We start from the raw sequence: 13,710 nt of genomic DNA, 5'->3' as shown, positions 1-13,710 counted from the left end.
GGTCCCACCTACCCCGTACCTGCACCCCGGGGTCCTGGGCACCCCGTACCCTGCACCCCGGGGTCCCACCTACCCCATACCTGCAGCCCGGGGTCCCGGACACCCACTACCCTGCACCCCGGGGTCCTGGGCACCCCCTACTCTGCACCCCGGGGTCCCGGACACTCTTCACCCCTCGGTCCCTGCCACCCCATGTCCTGCACCCCGGGGTCCCGGGCACCCCGTACCTGCACCCCGGGGTCCCACCTACCCCATACCCTGCACCCCGGGATCCCGGGCACCCCGTACCCTGCACCCCGGGGTCCCACCTACCCCATACCTGCACCCCGGGGTCCCGGACACTCTTCACCCCTCGGTCCCTGCCACCCCATGTCCTGCACCCCGGGGTCCCACCTACCCCATACCTGCACCCTGGGGTCCCGGACACTCTGTGCCCCTTGGTCCCTGCCACCCCGTGTCCTGCACCCCAGGGTCCTGGCCACCCTGTTCCCAGCCATCCCGTACCCTGCACCCTGGGGGTCCCTGCCACCCTGTGCCCTGCACCCCGGGGGTCCCAGCCACCCTATAACCTGCACCCTGGGGGTCCCTGCCACCCTGTGCCCTGCACCCCAAAGTCCCAGCCACCCCGTACCCTTCACCCCAGGGTCCCTGCCACCCCTCACTCTGCACCCCGGGGTCCCGGCCGCCGTGGGCTCAGAGCCCCGGCACGGTGGCCAGCGCGGCCAGCACGGCCTCCAGGTGCCGGGGGTGCGCGTAGGCCACGAGGCCGCCCCGGTTTGCCCAGCGCTCGGCCCCCGCTGCCCCCTCCGCCGGGCGGTTGTAGACCAGCTCGGGGGGGGCCCCGGTGTCGCCCGCCCGCCGCGCCCGCAGGGCCCCCGCCAGGGCCACCGTGCCCCCGCCCAGGGCCCGCAGGATGGCGTGGGGGGCACAGGCGTCCCAGGCGAAGGTGCTGCCCTCGGAGAGGACGTAGGCGTCCGCCAGCCCCAGGATGACGCAGAGCATCTTGTAGCCGGCGCCGGCGGCGAAGCGCAGGCGGTCACCGCAGAGGGGGCCCAGGGCCGCCCGCACCGCCTCCCCCTCTGCCCGGCTCAGCACCACGCAGGGCGCGGGGCGCGGCGGCGGGGGGCTCAGCGAGCAGAGCCGCGTGTCCCCGTACGCGACGCCCCAGTGGTACCTCCCCTGCCACCTGCGGAGACAGGGACGTGAGCGCGGACCCCGCGGGCCCAGGCTCCCCCCGGCCTGTGGGGGCCGGCGTGCGGCCGTGCCCCCCGGTGCTCCCCACGTGCCGGTACCTGCGGGTCAGGGGGTCCCGGCGGAAGAAGGGCTCGTTGATGACGCCCAGCACGGGGCAGCCCGTGCGCCGGTCGTAGGCCCCGACGAGCACCAGCGCCGAGCACAGCCCTGCCGGGGCGATGCCGTCGACGGGGGCCACGTCCTCGCGCCCGCCGATGTACTCGTTGGTGGAGTCTGCGGGTGCAGCCGAATTCGCCGGGGCTCAGCCGCGGTGTGCGTGGGTGGGGGTCCCCGACCCGCCCTCTCCCAGCACCCCCTCACCGATGGGGTCTATCCAGATGGCCAGGTCCTGGGGAGGGATGCTGAGCGCCACGCCGGCCAGCTCCGCGTCCTCCAGCACCACGTCCCGGTGTACGGCGGCTGCCAGCAGCTCGGCGGCCGCCCGCTCGGGCTCCAGCACGGAGAGCAGCAGGGCCGCGGTGTCCCCCGGCGTGGCGCAGACCCGCACCGTCACCGTCTCCCCTGCCAGCACCCCGGCCTCAGCGACGGCCCCCGGCCCGGGGGGCCCCGGCCCCGCTGCTCCCCCCGGGACTCACCCTGCCCGGTCCTGAACTCGTTGGACTCCTCGCCGTGGATGTGGCCCCGCAGCTCGGGGAACTGGGGGGGGGACGGGGCGGCTCAGCCGCGGTGCTGGGGGGTGCGGGGGCACCCTGGGGCCCCCCCCGTCCCCTCCTACCTCCTTCCCCAGGTCGTGCTTGATGACCTCCTGGATGAGGACGTCCGCCAGCGTCTTGAAGTCCTGCAGGAACCTCCTGTTCCTGTCGGCCCCCGTCTTCTCGGCCACCAGCAGCTGGAAGAGGGGCTCCTCTCGCCGGCACAGCCGGGCGATGTGCGCCGCCTTCTCCGAGGCCCCCACCAGCGCCTGCAGCAGCCCCGCCATGGCCGGGGCTGGGGGCCGCGGCGCTCAGGGGGGGCCCGGCCGCCTCCCCGCTCCCAGCGCGGCCCCCCGGCGCCCTGCCCGCAATTGCTGGGTGTGGGCAGCGCCCGGGGCCTCATCCTGCCCGGGCCTGGCCCCAGGGCGGGGACCCGGCTAAAATTATCCCAAATTATGCCCAGAGGTGGGGACGTGGCCGTGGGGACGTGGGGACGTGGGGACGTGGGGACGTGGGGACATGGGGACGTGGACATGGATGTGGGGACGTGGGGACGTGGGGACATGGGGACGTGGGGACGTGGGGACGTGGGGACATGGGGACATGGGGACGTGGCCATGGATGTGGGGACGTGGGGACGTGGGGACGTGGCCGTGGGGCTGTGCCTGGCCAAGGACGCGGCCCCGCCGTGGGGTTCCCGCCTGGGGGGGCTGTCCCGCGTGGGGGGGGGTGTCCGGGGGGGGGCTGTCCCGTGGGGAATGGGGCTGTCCCGGGGGGGGGGGGGGTCTGTCCCGGGGGGGGGGGCTGTCCCGTGGGGGATGGGGCTGTCCCGGGGGGGGGTCTGTCCCGGGGGGGGGCTCTGTCCCGTGGGGGATGGGGCTGTCCCGGGGGGGGGGGGCTGTCCCGGGGGGGGGGGGGGCTGTCCCGTGGGAGGGGGCTGTCCCGCGTGGAGGAGGAAGCGGCCGGGCCGGGGGGTCCCCGCTGCCCCCCCGGAGCCGTCCGTGGGGCGATGGGGCCCCGCACCCCCGCGCAGCGCGGCCCCCCGGGGCGGGGGCACCCGCGGCGATGCCCCGGGGCAGCGGCGGCCCCGCACCCTCCCCGCACCCTCCCCGCGCCCCCGCGGACGCCCCCCCCGCCCCCCCCGCGGCGCCCCCGGGGGATCCCGGCCCCCCCCCGCCCCCCCCGTCGCGTTACCGGGGCCGGGGCCGGTGACAGCTCCTGCGGGGCGGCCCGGGGGCGGGGCCGGCCGGGACGCGTCACGCCGCCGCCTTAACCCCCTCGGCGCCGGCGCCCGGCGTGCGGGGCTCCCGGGCGTGCGGGGGGGGGCGGGACCCCGGCGGCCGAGGGACCCCGGGGCGGGGCGGGGGGGGGACACGCACCGACCCGGTGTCGGGGCTCCGAGCGCCGCTTCTCGCCCCCGCGGCTTCCGCGGCCGCGGGACCGGTGACACCGGGACGCGGTGACGCCGGGGAAACCCCGCCCCGGGGCAGGCGGGGGGGTAACGGCGGGGCCGGACCCCCCCCTACCCCCCCGCTCCCTCCCGGGACCCCGGCCCCCCCCGCCCCGGGGCTACCGGTGCGGCGGTGCCGCCCCGCGCCGCGCGGTGGCGCCCTCGTCCCGGCGCTGAGCCCCGCTCCGGTTTTACCGGCTCCGGTGTGGACGCGCCCGCTCCGGAGCGACGCCCCCTGGCGGGATCCCCTCGAGCACCGGGGGGTAACGGGACCGCTCCCCCGCCCCGCCGCACCGGGAGCCCCCTGCCCATCCCGGGCCTGCCCCCCTGCCGCCGCCGGGCCGGGCCCCCCGCCGGAGCGGGAGCGGGGAGCGGGGCCGGGGCCGCCCCGGTGCCACGGGAGCGGCCGCGTCTCCCTCCTTGCCCTCTCCATGGTTCTGATGGGGCCGGCACCGGGCGCGGCGGGGCGGGGGGGGCCGGGGGCGGCTGAGGACACGGAGCGGGGAGGGGGCCCGGCGGCACGGCTGGGGACGCGGCCCGGGGGCGGGGGCCGGAGCGGGGGATGCGGAGGCGGCCCGGGAGGGCACCGGGGGCCGGAGGCAGCGGGACGCGCATCCCCGCTCGGCCGGGGCGGCGCGGCGGGACCCAACTCCGGGGCGTTCGCCCGGCCCCGCCGCACTTGCCGGGAGTTGGGTCCCGCCGCGCCGCCCCGGCCGGAGCCCGGGGGGGGGCGGCCCGGAGCGGGCAGCTGCGGGGGCGGCGGGGCCGCTCCCGGTGCTCGGGGGGCCGGCGGCGGCTGGTGACAAGCCCCTGCCAGAACCTCTTTTGTGCGCCCGCAGCCAATCAAGGCCGCTGACGACACACTTCTCTTGGGGTATAAAACCCCGGGGCCGCCGCTACCGCCGCTTTTTTTCATTCCCCCCCCCCCCCCTCCGCCCCCCCCGGTCCCTCACCGCCCCCCGCTTCCCCGCCCCCGCCGCCGTTACCGCCTTCCCCCCGTTCCGCGCCCCTTGCGCGTTGCGGTGGAAGCGCGGGGGGGGGGGGAGCCGGTTTCCCGGTATGGCCCCGGTGTTGCCGTGGTTGTTGGCGTCGGTGGTGGTGGCGGCGGCGGGGGGGGGGTCGGTGGAAGCGCAGCCCCCCGCCTCCGAGCCCGCCTGCCCCGTGTGTCTCTGGCGGCGGCACAGCAAGGAGCTGCGGCTGGAGAGCATCAAGTCGCAGATCCTGAGCAAGCTGCGGCTGAAGGAAGCGCCCAACATCACCCGGGAGGTGGTGAAGCAGCTGCTGCCCAAGGCCCCGCCGCTCCAGCAGCTCCTCGACCTCCACGACTTCCAGGGGGACTCGCTGCAGCACGACGAGTACCTGGAGGAGGACGAGTACCACGCCACCACCGAGACCGTCATCAGCATGGCCCAGGAAAGTCAGTGCCGCCTTTGTTCCGCCCCGCCGCCGCTGCAAACTTCGCCGGCGGACTCCCCCCCCCCGCCCCCGGTCCCGTCCCCCCCTCCCCGGGTCCCCTCCCGGCCCCTCCGGGGCTCCCCCGCCTCCCCCCGGGGCGCCCCCTCCTCCCCCGCGGCTCCCCGTCCCGTCCCCCCCCCCCCCCCCCCGGGCTGCCCGGTTCCCCCCCGGCTCCCCCCGGCCCCCCCCCGGCTCCCCCCGGTCCTCCCCGGGCACCGGCCCGCAGCCCCCGCCCGCCCCCGGGGCGGCTCCGAGCGGGCCCGGGGGAGGCAGCGCGGGCAGGGGGAGCCGGGGACCGGGGACCGGGGACGGGACAGCCCGGCCGCAGCCGGGACGGGGCACCGGGAACTGGGAACGGCCACTGGGAGCTGGGACCCGGGAGCAGGCACTGGGACCCGGCACTGGGAGCTGGGACCTGGGAGCAGGTACTGGGACCTGGCACTGGGGACTGGGACCCAGCACTGGGAGCTGGGACCTGGGAGCAGGTACTGGGAGCTGGCACTGGGAGCTGGGACCTGGGAGCAGGTACTGGAAGCTGGCACTGGGAGCTGGGACCCGGCACTGGGACCTGGGACTGGGACCTGGTAGCAGGCACTGGGACCTGGCACTGGGGACTGGGACTGGGGACTGGGACCTGGGAGCAGGTACTGGGAGCTGGCACTGGGGACTGGGACCCGGCACTGGGAGCTGGGACTGGAGACTGGGACCCGGGAGCAGGTACTGGGACACAGCACTGGGAGCTGGGACCTGGGAGCAGGTACTGGGACCTGGCACTGGGGACTGGGACCCAGCACTGGGAGCTGGGACCTGGGAGCAGGTACTGGGACCCGGCACTGGGGACTGGGACCCGGCACTGGGAGCTGGGACCTGGGAGCAGGTACTGGGACCCGGCACTGGGGACTGGGACCCAGCACTGGGAGCTGGGACCTGGGAGCAGGTACTGGGAGCCGGCACTGGGAGCTGGGACCCGGCACTGGGAGCTGGGACCTGGGAGCAGGTACTGGGACCCGGCACTGGGGACTGGGACCCAGCACTGGGAGCTGGGACCTGGGAGCAGGTACTGGGAGCTGGCACTGGGAGCTGGGACCCGGCACTGGGACCTGGGACTGGGGACTGGGACCTGGTAGCAGGCACTGGGACCTGGCACTGGGGACTGGGACTGGGGACTGGGACCCGGGAGCAGGTACTGGGACCTGGCACTGGGGACTGGGACCTGGGAGCAGGTACTGGGAGCTGGCACTGGGGACTGGGACCCAGCACTGGGAGCTGGGACTGGAGACTGGGACCCGGGAGCAGGTACTGGGACCCAGCACTGGGAGCTGGGACCTGGGAGCAGGTACTGGGACCCGGCACTGGGGACTGGGACCTGGTTGCAGGCACTGGGACCCGGCACTGGGGACTGGGACCCGGTTGCAGGCACTGGGACCTGGCACTGGGGACTGGGACCTGGGAGATGGGGACTGGGACCCGCCACTGGGAGCTGGGACCTGGGAGCAGGTATTGGGACCTGGGAGCAGATACTGGGACCCGGCACTGAGGACTGGGACCCGGTAGCAGGCACTGGGACCTGGGACCAGGGACTGGGAGCTGGCACTGGGGACTGGGACCCGGCACTGGGAGCTGGGACCTGGGAACAGGTACTGGGACCTGGAACTGGGGACTGGGACCTGGCACCAGCACCAGTGGGCTGTGGGCACTGGCAGTGGGCACCAGGACCCGGCCCTGGCACCAGCCTGAGCACCGGCACTGGTGCTGGGTACTGGGACTCGGCACCAGCACTGGGACCCAGCACTGGGTACTGGGACTCAGCACCAGCACCGGCACTGGGGCCGCGGGGCAGGCGGCACGGTGACCTCCCGGTCCCCAGGGCCCCGCCGGGCAGCGGGCGCCAGCGCTCGCCTCCTGCTGCGGCACGTGGCAGGGCGACGGCAGGGCGACGGCAGGGTGATGCCAGGGTGACGGCAAGGCAATGGCGGGGTGACGGCGGGGTGACGGCAGGGTGACGGCAGGGTGACAGCAGGGTGACGGCAGGGCGATGGCAGGGCGACAGCAGGGTGACGGCAGGGTGACGGCAGGGTGACGGCAGGGCGATGGCAGGGCGTGCTGGGGACAGGCAGGTGCCCACCCTGGGCCTGCCTGCGGCCGGCGCGGTGAGGGGCTCCAGCCCGGGGTCCCGGCAGGGAGGGGACGGGGCGCAGGGGCTCTGCTGCGCTGCGACACGGCTCCATCCGTCCGTCCGTCCGTCCGTCCGTGGGCGAGGAGGGGGCGAGCGGCTGGGGCCCCGGGGTGGCTGCACCCCGCCCCTCCCCGTGCCTCAGTTTCCCCCGGTGCCGGCGCGGTGCCGCGGGTCCCGGCCCCGGCTCCACCTGCTCGGGCGGCGGGAGCCCGGGGGCTGCGGGACCCCCGGGCGCGGGGCCGGGGGGGCCGGGTGCGAAGGGCGAGCGGAAGGGAGGGAGGTGTGAGGCGCTGCCCCCCCGCAGCCCCCCGACGAATTTCCTTCCCAGGCATTAATAGACTCGGGCGGCTTTGAAATTTTATTACCCATAAAATTGACAACACGCTGGGGTTTTCCTCCCCGCGCCGCGTTAACGCTCGCTGCCCCCGGCCCCCCCTCCTGCCCCTTAACAGCTCGGGGGCCCCCAAAATAAATACCGGAGGGGGGCCCCTCCTGCCGGCCGGCCGGGCCCCGCGCCCGCGCCGGGGGTCCCGCAGCCCTGGCCCCGCAGCCGGATGCGGCCTGCCCCGGCCGCGGCCGCTCCGTTATTATTATGATTTTTTCCTCCCTCCTCGCCCCCCCCGTGGCAATTGTGTGGGGTTTTATGGTTCCTGAACAGAAGGAGGGAAAGGGCTTTATAGGCAGCAGAGCCATAAAGCTCTCGGGTTCCCCCCGGCCGCCCCCCCCGCTTAATCCCACGCCACCACCCCCAGCACCCCCCACCCCCCCGGGGGATTTTTAACTGCAGAAGGAACCCGGGAAGGTTAATTGGGTCCTAAACCCATTTAGGGGCTACCCGTGACCCCCGCGACCTGCGGGGTGGAGGGAGCTTAATGAGGGGCGATGGGGGGCCCGGCCGGGCACGGGCCGGGGCGAGGGGCTGGCGGGGGCCGGGGGCCGCCCGTGCCGCTCGCTGCCCCGCCGGGGCCGGAGATGCTCAAGGTCAGCGGGACGCGGGCGGGAGCGGGGACGCGGGGACACGGCGGAGGCACCGCTGGCACGTGGCGCCTCGGGGCGACGGGGGGGCCCAGGGTGCCTGGACCCCCGCGGCAGGCGAGGGGTTAAGGGGGCAGAGGTGGGAGCCCCGGATCCGGGCGGTGGGAACAAAGGGGTGGGGGGCTCGGGGGGCTCAGGCTCAGCTGGGACCGGTGTCCCGGTAACCTTTATCCCCCGTTGCCACAGCGACGGGACGAGCATCCTGGCACCCGCCCCGTGCCAGGAGCAGCCAGCGTGGCACAGCCCCCGGGCGCGGGCCCCCGGCACCCCAGGCCCCCTCTTGCCCCCGGGGCCGCAGACGCCCGCCCGCTGTCCCCCGGGACGCCAGGCCCAGTCGCGGGCCGGCGGAGGGTCAGCGGTGCTGCCGGTGCCACCGCCGCCACGGCGAGGGCTTCGGTGGCAGCTTTAGGGGACCTGCACCGGCTCCAGCGCTGCTTTGGCATCTCTCACCTGGAGACCCTACAAAAACAACCCCACCGGTGCTGTCCTTGCCGCGGAGCCAGCCACGGCGAGCCCGGAGCAAACCGGCACCGCGGCCCCTGAGGCCACCGGGGACCCCTGTGCCGTGTGGGAGCGGTGCCACCGGGACCACAGGGGACCCGGAGCCCCTCGAGGCGGCCGCCGGCCCAGGCTGGGACGACGTCCCACCGGTGACGGGTGGCAAAGCCGCCACCGAGGGGCTGGGGGGCACAACCTGCCCCGGGCTGGGAGCCGGGGGGGCCCGCGCGGCTTCGAGGGGACGGGCGTCCCGGGGGAGCGCGGCCTTAATCGGGGGCTTGTGCGCAGCAAATTGCTGGGAGGGGTCTGGGCGGCCGGCGCCCGCGGCCCCCCAGCCCCTGTCACTGTGGTTTATGTGCGGCGCGGCGGGGGGCTGGATGGCATTCCCGGGGCTGCGGCCGGTGTCGTGACCCCCATGTGTTCGGGGAGGCCTCGCGCGCAGCAAATGGCCCCGCGCTGCAGCTGGGTGCTATTAAACCTGACCGGTGCGTGGCAGGGGGAGGGGGCTGCGCGGGGGGGAAATTCCCAGCTCAATTTGACACAGATGTTTGCCGAGCAGGGAGGGCCGGCGCGGGGCCGGCTGCGGCCGGGGTGCTGCCGCGGGGCGGGGGGAGGGCGGCCGGGGACCCCCGGGTCCGACGGATGCTCGGGCTGGGGACGCTTGGGGTTGTAGTCCCTGTCCCCGCGGCGGCCGCTCGCCTCCGCCGTCTCTGAGAGCGTCGCCCTGGGTGAAGCGTCCCCGGCCGCTTTGCCGAGGCCGGCAGAGGTGCGGGGCTGCCCCGAAAGCGAGCCCAGGGAGGGTGGGAGACGGGAGGCCGGGAGGTGGGTGCCCTCTGGGACGCAGACCCGGCCGGGCCGCTGGCGGGGAGCCCGGTGGTACCCGGACCCCGAGCTCGGTGCCGTGGACCCTCCCCGGGGCTCTGCCGCGTCCCCAGGGCTGTGGGACCAGGCGCGTTCCCGGCTCTGACACTGGGATGTGTTGGGAGCCGGCTGCCCCGGAGCAGGTGCTGCGGGTCGGAGCCCCCCGCCCCGCTCAGCTGGCCCCGCTCAGGGGGGGCTCGGCCCCGCAGCCCCCGCGGGGATCATGAATCCCCGGTGACGCCGGGTCAGGGGGCAGCCGGGGACCTGATTGCGAATGGAGGGGCAATGACCCCAGGGGCGGCCTCTGACCCGACCTTCAACTCCTAACGACCGAGGAGGAGCTCGCCCCGAGCCTGCGTCCGATGGAGGGGGGTCCCGGGGCCGCCCCTGACGCCTCCTTCCTCCCCGCAGCGGACCCCGTGGTGCAGATCGAGGGCAACCCCCATTGCTGCTTCTTCAACTTCAGCCCCAAGATCATGTTCACCAAGGTGGTGAAGGCGCAGCTGTGGGTGTACCTGCGGCCGGTGCAGCACACCTCCACCGTCTACCTGCAGATCCTCCGCCTGAAGCCGGTGACGGAGGAAGGCAGCCGCCACATCCGCATCCGCTCCCTGAAGATCGACCTCAATTCCCGCATCGGGCACTGGCAGAGCATCGACTTCAAGCACGTGCTGCAGAACTGGTTCAAGCAGCCGCAGAACAACTGGGGCATCGAGATCAACGCCTTCGACCCCAACGGCAACGACTTGGCCGTCACCTCGCTGGGACCCGGGGCCGAAGGGCTGGTAGGTGGCCGTCGCGTGGCTCCGGGTCCCCACGGCCCCGGGGGTCGGTGCGGAGCTCGTGGGGCGTCGCGATGGCCCCGGTGCTCAGCTGGGCGCGGGGCTCCCAGCCGTCCCCGGGGTCCTGGAGGGCACGGGGGGACGACGGGGACGGGCAGGGGTGGTGGTGCCGCTCCGTGGGGCTGGTGACAGCTTGTGGGGGGGGTCACAGCTCCGTGGGGACGGTCACAGCTCCGTGGGGACAATGACAGCTCCATGGGACTAGTCACAGCTCCGCAAGACCGGTCACATCCCTGCGGAGCTGGCGATGGCTCCGTGGAGCCGGTCACAGTTTTGTGGGGACAGTGACAGCTCCGCGGGACTGCTCACAGCTCCAAGGGGATGACGACACCCCCGTGGGGCTGCTGACAGCCCCGTGGGGACAATGACAGCTCCGTGGGACCAGTTATGGCTCCGCAGGGATGGTGACAGCTCTGTGGGACCAGTTATAGCCACATGGGGCTGGTCACAGCTCCGTGGGGATGATGACACTTCCACGGGGCTGGTGACACCCCCGTGGGGCTGGTGGCACCTCGATGGGGCTGGTGGCACCTCGATGGGGCTGGTGGCACCCCCGTGGGGCTGGTGGCACCTTGACGGGGCTGGTGGCAGCTCCATGGGGCTGGTGGCACCCCCGTGGGGCTGGTGGCACCTTGACGGGGCTGGTGGCAGCTCCATGGGGCTGGTGACACCTCCGTGGGGCTGGTGGCACCTTGACGGGGCTGGTGGCAGCTCCATGGGGCTGGTGACACCTCCGTGGGGCTGGTGGCACCTTGACGGGGCTGGTAGCACCTCGATGGGGCTGGTGGCAGCCGCATGGGGCTGGTGACACCTCGATGGGGCTGGTGGCACCTCCATGGGGCTGGTGGCAGCTCCATGGGGCTGGTGACACCTCGATGGGGCTGGTGGCACCCCCGTGGGGCTGGTGGCAGCTCCATGGGGCTGGTGACACCTCGATGGGGCTGGTGGCACCCCCGTGGGGCTGGTGGCAGCTCTGCGGGGCCATGTGGGACCCGGGGAGCCGGGACAGCGGGGCAGTGGAGTGGTGGGACGGTGGGCGGTGGGACGGTGGGGCCGCGGGACGGTGGGACGGCGGGGCAATGGGGCGGTGGGCGGTGGGACGGTGCGCGGGGCTCACGCCCCCCCTCTCCCCCCAGCACCCCTTCATGGAGCTGCGGGTGCTGGAGAACAACAAGCGCTCGCGGCGGAACCTGGGGCTGGACTGCGACGAGCACTCGACCGAGTCGCGCTGCTGCCGCTACCCCCTCACCGTCGACTTCGAGGCCTTCGGCTGGGACTGGATTATCGCCCCCAAGAGATACAAAGCCAACTACTGCTCGGGGCAGTGCGAGTACATGTTCATGCAGAAGTACCCCCACACCCACCTGGTGCAGCAGGCCAACCCCCGGGGCTCGGCGGGGCCCTGCTGCACCCCCACCAAGATGTCCCCCATCAACATGCTTTACTTCAACGACAAACAGCAGATCATCTACGGCAAGATCCCGGGCATGGTGGTTGACAGATGCGGGTGCTCTTAGAGCCCGGCTGGTGCTGCCCCTCCGCCCCGCGCCCCCCTCCACCAACAAACTCCTCTTTTCTTCCACTGGTTTTTTTGGTTTTTTTGGTTGTTTTTTTTTTTTTTTAAATACAAAGAGCAAAGCGTTGAAATTCCTTTGGATGTTGGGGGAAGAGAGAGAGAAAATCCCACGGAGAAACGCTGCACCAAACCCGCGCTTCGACATGCATTGTGCAATAAAGCAACCGGACGGAGAAGGGAAGGGGCGGCCGGGACCCCCAGCACCGCTACCCCCGCCCCCGGCACCCGCGGCGGCACGGCACGGCGGCACGGCACGGCGGCACGGCTCTTCACCGCGCAGCTCTCCTGTCCTGGCTCAACGGCAACGGGGAGAGGAGGCGGCCGAGCGGACCCCGCATCTCCCCGCGCTTCTGGAGCGGCAGCGGGGACGGAGACGTCCCTGCCCGCCCCGCGGCCAAGGTGACATCCAAGGGCGGGCGGCCCTGTCCCCGAGCAGCTGACAGCCCCGTCGCGACAGCCCCGCTCCGGGTGCTCTGCTGGAGCAAGGACGGCAGGACCCGGCGGCGGGACCCCCAGGACGGGCGCGCCGGGGCGGTCGGGCCACGCGAGCGCCGGTGGCAGCTCCGGCCCGGGAGGAAACCGTCTCCCTTCTTTAATTTATTTATTTATTAATCACCCTCCCGGCCAGCGCTTTGCTGCGGGAAGCCCCCGCTCGCCCTGGTCCCTCCCTTCACGCCGCTGACACCATCCTGGCACCCCCAACCCGACGGTGGGGACGGCCCTGGAGGGGCTGCTTCAGCCCGGAGTCCCCCGGGGACCGGCCGGTGGCAGCCGGCACCGCCAGCATCCCACGGCATCCCCGGGCACAGATGGCTCGAGGAGAACGGAGCTGCTGCCCACGCTTCGGATCCGGCCCTGGCGCTGCCGGCGGGATGGCGATGCTCAGCCTGGCGCTGCCGGCGGGATGGCGATGCTCAGCCCGGTGCTGCCGGCAGGATGGCGGTGCTCGTCCCGGTGCCCAGCGCTCGCCCGGGGCGGCCGGAGGAGCCGGCAGCTCGGGGGTCTCTGGCGGGAGGGAGGGCGGCCGGCGGCCCGGGGTTATCTGGAGGCGGCACCGGCCAGAATTGGACGGAGGCTCCGGCTGGGGAGAAATTCCGCTTACGCGGCAGATTCGCCTCCCCCTGCCCTCGCCGTTTGGATTATTTTCGCGTGAGAACAGGCTCCCGCTTTCTCAAGAGTTCAACCGCCCCAGCGGTTCTGGTGGCTCCGGCGGCTCCCTCCGCTTGCGCCGCGGCCGGAGTGATGCAACCGGGGCCGCGCTGGGTCCCGGCCGGGAGCCGTCCCTGGCGCCAGGCGGCCGCCGACCCCACGCCGGGGTGGAAAGGGCGGCTCTGCCCGCGGACCCCGGCCCCAGCACTTATCCCAAGGGTCCGGCCGGCTCCGGCCGGGAGACGCGCGTCCATCCCTCCTTGCCTGTGGCACCATGGGGCAGAAGCACCGGGGCCGCGTGGGGAACGACCCGGTGGCCGCGGCCAGGCCAGCCCGGCACGTCCGCACCCAGCGTAGCACTTAGGGACGGCGCCGGGAGGCCGGGGACCGGGAAGGCGCCGGGGGCAGAGCCGGGGAGCCGGGGGCACCCGGGATGTTTAGCACTTGTCCCCGGCTCTGCGGAGCCCAAAGCGCTTACAAGGACGAGGCTGCCCCGGGGCGAGGACGTGGCGCTGGCCCAGCGGTGCTGAACCCCGGCCGTGCCGACCCCAACCACCCCGCCTGGCGCCGAAGCACTTAGGGCCCCTCGTGCCGGGCTCCCGGCACCGCCGGCGTCTTGCCACCCGCACCAATGCCACCGGCTTGGGGGCTCTGGCGATGGCGGCCCTGCAGCCCCGCCGCGGCATCGCGGGGGCTCTCGGCACCCCGCCGGACCCCGCGGCTCCAGCTCACGGCAGGAGTCGGTGGCGAGGGGATGGAGACAGGGAGAGCTGGGGTGCCCC

At 74.0% G+C, this 13,710-nt stretch overlaps 2 protein-coding genes across 2 annotated transcripts; one reads left to right on the top strand and one right to left on the bottom strand.

Moving 5' to 3' along the window:
* Positions 1-677: 677 nt before the first annotated feature.
* Positions 678-3,130, bottom strand: INPP1 (inositol polyphosphate-1-phosphatase). The gene is made up of 6 exons (XM_082332669.1): positions 3,081-3,130; positions 1,970-2,181; positions 1,830-1,890; positions 1,555-1,755; positions 1,293-1,467; positions 678-1,186 (listed from the first exon to the last, which is right to left on the bottom strand). Exons 2-6 carry the CDS (start codon positions 2,171-2,173, stop codon positions 694-696), a joined length of 1,134 nt encoding a protein of 377 aa, XP_082188795.1. The 5' UTR covers positions 2,174-2,181; positions 3,081-3,130; the 3' UTR covers positions 678-693.
* Positions 3,131-4,395: 1,265 nt separating this feature from the next.
* GDF11 (growth differentiation factor 11) lies at positions 4,396-11,779 on the top strand (the record flags this gene model as incomplete). Its single annotated transcript, XM_082332699.1, has 3 exons — positions 4,396-4,753; positions 9,773-10,146; positions 11,340-11,779. The coding sequence occupies 3 exons, from the start codon at positions 4,396-4,398 to the stop codon at positions 11,718-11,720; spliced, it is 1,113 nt and encodes a 370-aa protein (XP_082188825.1). The 3' UTR covers positions 11,721-11,779.
* Positions 11,780-13,710: the final 1,931 nt, after the last annotated feature.

Source organism: Platalea leucorodia (assembly GCF_965183815.1).
Source record: "Platalea leucorodia genome assembly, chromosome: 23".
Lineage (NCBI taxonomy): Eukaryota > Metazoa > Chordata > Aves > Pelecaniformes > Threskiornithidae > Platalea > Platalea leucorodia.
This window is presented reverse-complemented; position numbering and strand designations above follow the sequence as displayed.